The sequence below is a fragment of the Austrofundulus limnaeus genome, unplaced genomic scaffold (assembly GCF_001266775.1).
Source record: "Austrofundulus limnaeus strain Quisiro unplaced genomic scaffold, Austrofundulus_limnaeus-1.0 Scaffold2864, whole genome shotgun sequence".
Taxonomy (NCBI): domain Eukaryota; kingdom Metazoa; phylum Chordata; class Actinopteri; order Cyprinodontiformes; family Rivulidae; genus Austrofundulus; species Austrofundulus limnaeus.
This window is the reverse complement of record NW_013955266.1, coordinates 3,178-4,769: the sequence shown is the minus strand read 5'-3', so window position 1 is coordinate 4,769 and position 1,592 is coordinate 3,178. Positions and strand designations below refer to the sequence as shown.

The 1,592-nt window shown below is 41.0% G+C and overlaps 1 protein-coding gene across 1 annotated transcript; it reads right to left on the bottom strand.

Moving 5' to 3' along the window:
• LOC106511502 (tumor necrosis factor receptor superfamily member 14) lies at nucleotides 1–859 on the bottom strand (the record flags this gene model as incomplete). The annotated part of the gene is given in 4 exon segments (XM_014000253.1): nucleotides 1–71; nucleotides 179–334; nucleotides 426–554; nucleotides 766–859. Coding segments are annotated over 4 exon segments (450 nt in total), but the record flags the coding sequence as incomplete, so codon positions are not given.
• Between the last annotated feature and the right edge of the window lie 733 nt (nucleotides 860–1,592).

Sequence of the window (1,592 nt, the reverse complement as noted above, 5' to 3'; positions counted from 1 at the left end):
GGATGTTGATGATCCATTAGAAAATGTTCCACTGCTGCAGTCAGAACATTCAGCGTCTGAGGAGGAGCTTCCTGCAGGAAAGTGGAGCAGAAATGACATCATCTGCTCTCTGAACTCTAAGAGTTTTCTAAGGTCCAGTTTAGTCTCTGCAGATTGTCTAAAGTCAAAGCAAACCAACCTGTTGTGCTGATGTATTGTCCTGGTTTGCAGCTCTTGTGTTTCTGAGCTGCTGAACAGCCTGAACCTGTCAGTTCCAGGCAGAAAAATCCTTCCAGAGCTTCACAAACTGTATCTGAGCTGCGTGAGCAGGGTTTCTTTACTTTTAGACCAGAACCTGGAAACACAAAGACAACTTGAACTCTGACTGAACAAGACTTAAGTCAAGTGAAACCAGAGGAACACATTTAACACAAACAGGAAGTTACCTGCAGCACATGAAGAACATGGAGAACAGATTCTTTTTCCAGTTGGTCGATCCATAAAGGTTTCATTTGGACAGAGCTGACATGAAGAGACTCTGGATTCATGACTACAGTCTGTTTTAACACAAGTTCCTGTTTGGAAAAAACATATTTGATTATATTAACAATAAATGTTGACCATAAATGTCTGTGTTATGTTCAGACAAGCTGTCCAGAGTGGACCACCTCTCAGAGACCACCAGCTGCCCCAACAGCCAGAAAAGAAAAACAGGTAAAGAAAATGGATGAATTGATATTAAACCATGGTTATGGTTCATGATTGTCAAAAAAGAGAGACCTTTACCTGCTGGACACAGAGAACAACATCTCTCTGCTATCAAATATTCTGTAACTTGACATCTGATGGAGGAAACGCTTAAGAACCTCATTACCAGGAGCTGTGGAAGAAGAAGAAAATAATTATTAAAGCAAAACAAACTAGAAGCACTCGGAGAGTGCAAATCTCCACCAAGACCAATTTCCTCCATCCTATAAGAGTTAATGCACAAAAGCAGAGATGGAAACACATTTGCTGAATAAGTTCTGACGTAGTGAACATTTAAGCAGCAGTATGCACGGGGTTTCTTCTCGGTGGAGTCCAATTTGAAAAAACAAGTCAGAGACTTGTCACCCAACATTATTCATCCACAAACTGGTCCCGGATTTGTCATGATGTTTTTTTTTTTGTCTTCATTTTTTTCTGAGTGTTTTTCTGTTCCCCTGTGTTTTCCTTTCCCTGCTGTCTTGCCCCCAGCCCCGCCCACCTGATTCCTCTCGTGTCTCCCCAGGTGTTTCTCATTTACTTTTAATTTGTTTGCTTTATATTCTGAGTCTTGTCCTCCTGTCTTTGTCGGATCATTGTGCTTTGTTTTGTCCTGTGTTTCAGTCCTCCAAGCTCTGTAAGTACTGAAGGTTTTTTGAGCTGCACCGACAGCCTTTTGTTTGCTAATAAAGCCTTTGTCACACCTTTTTGAAACTCGTCTGCGCCCTGGGTTTTTCTGCCATGCTTTGATTTGATTTGATTTATTGATTTAACAGGAAAAGATTATTAAAAATCAAGCCTGACTCAGCATAATTGCTGTTTTACAGCAGGTTCCTGTTCTGCAGCACATAAAACACTCAGAATTACAG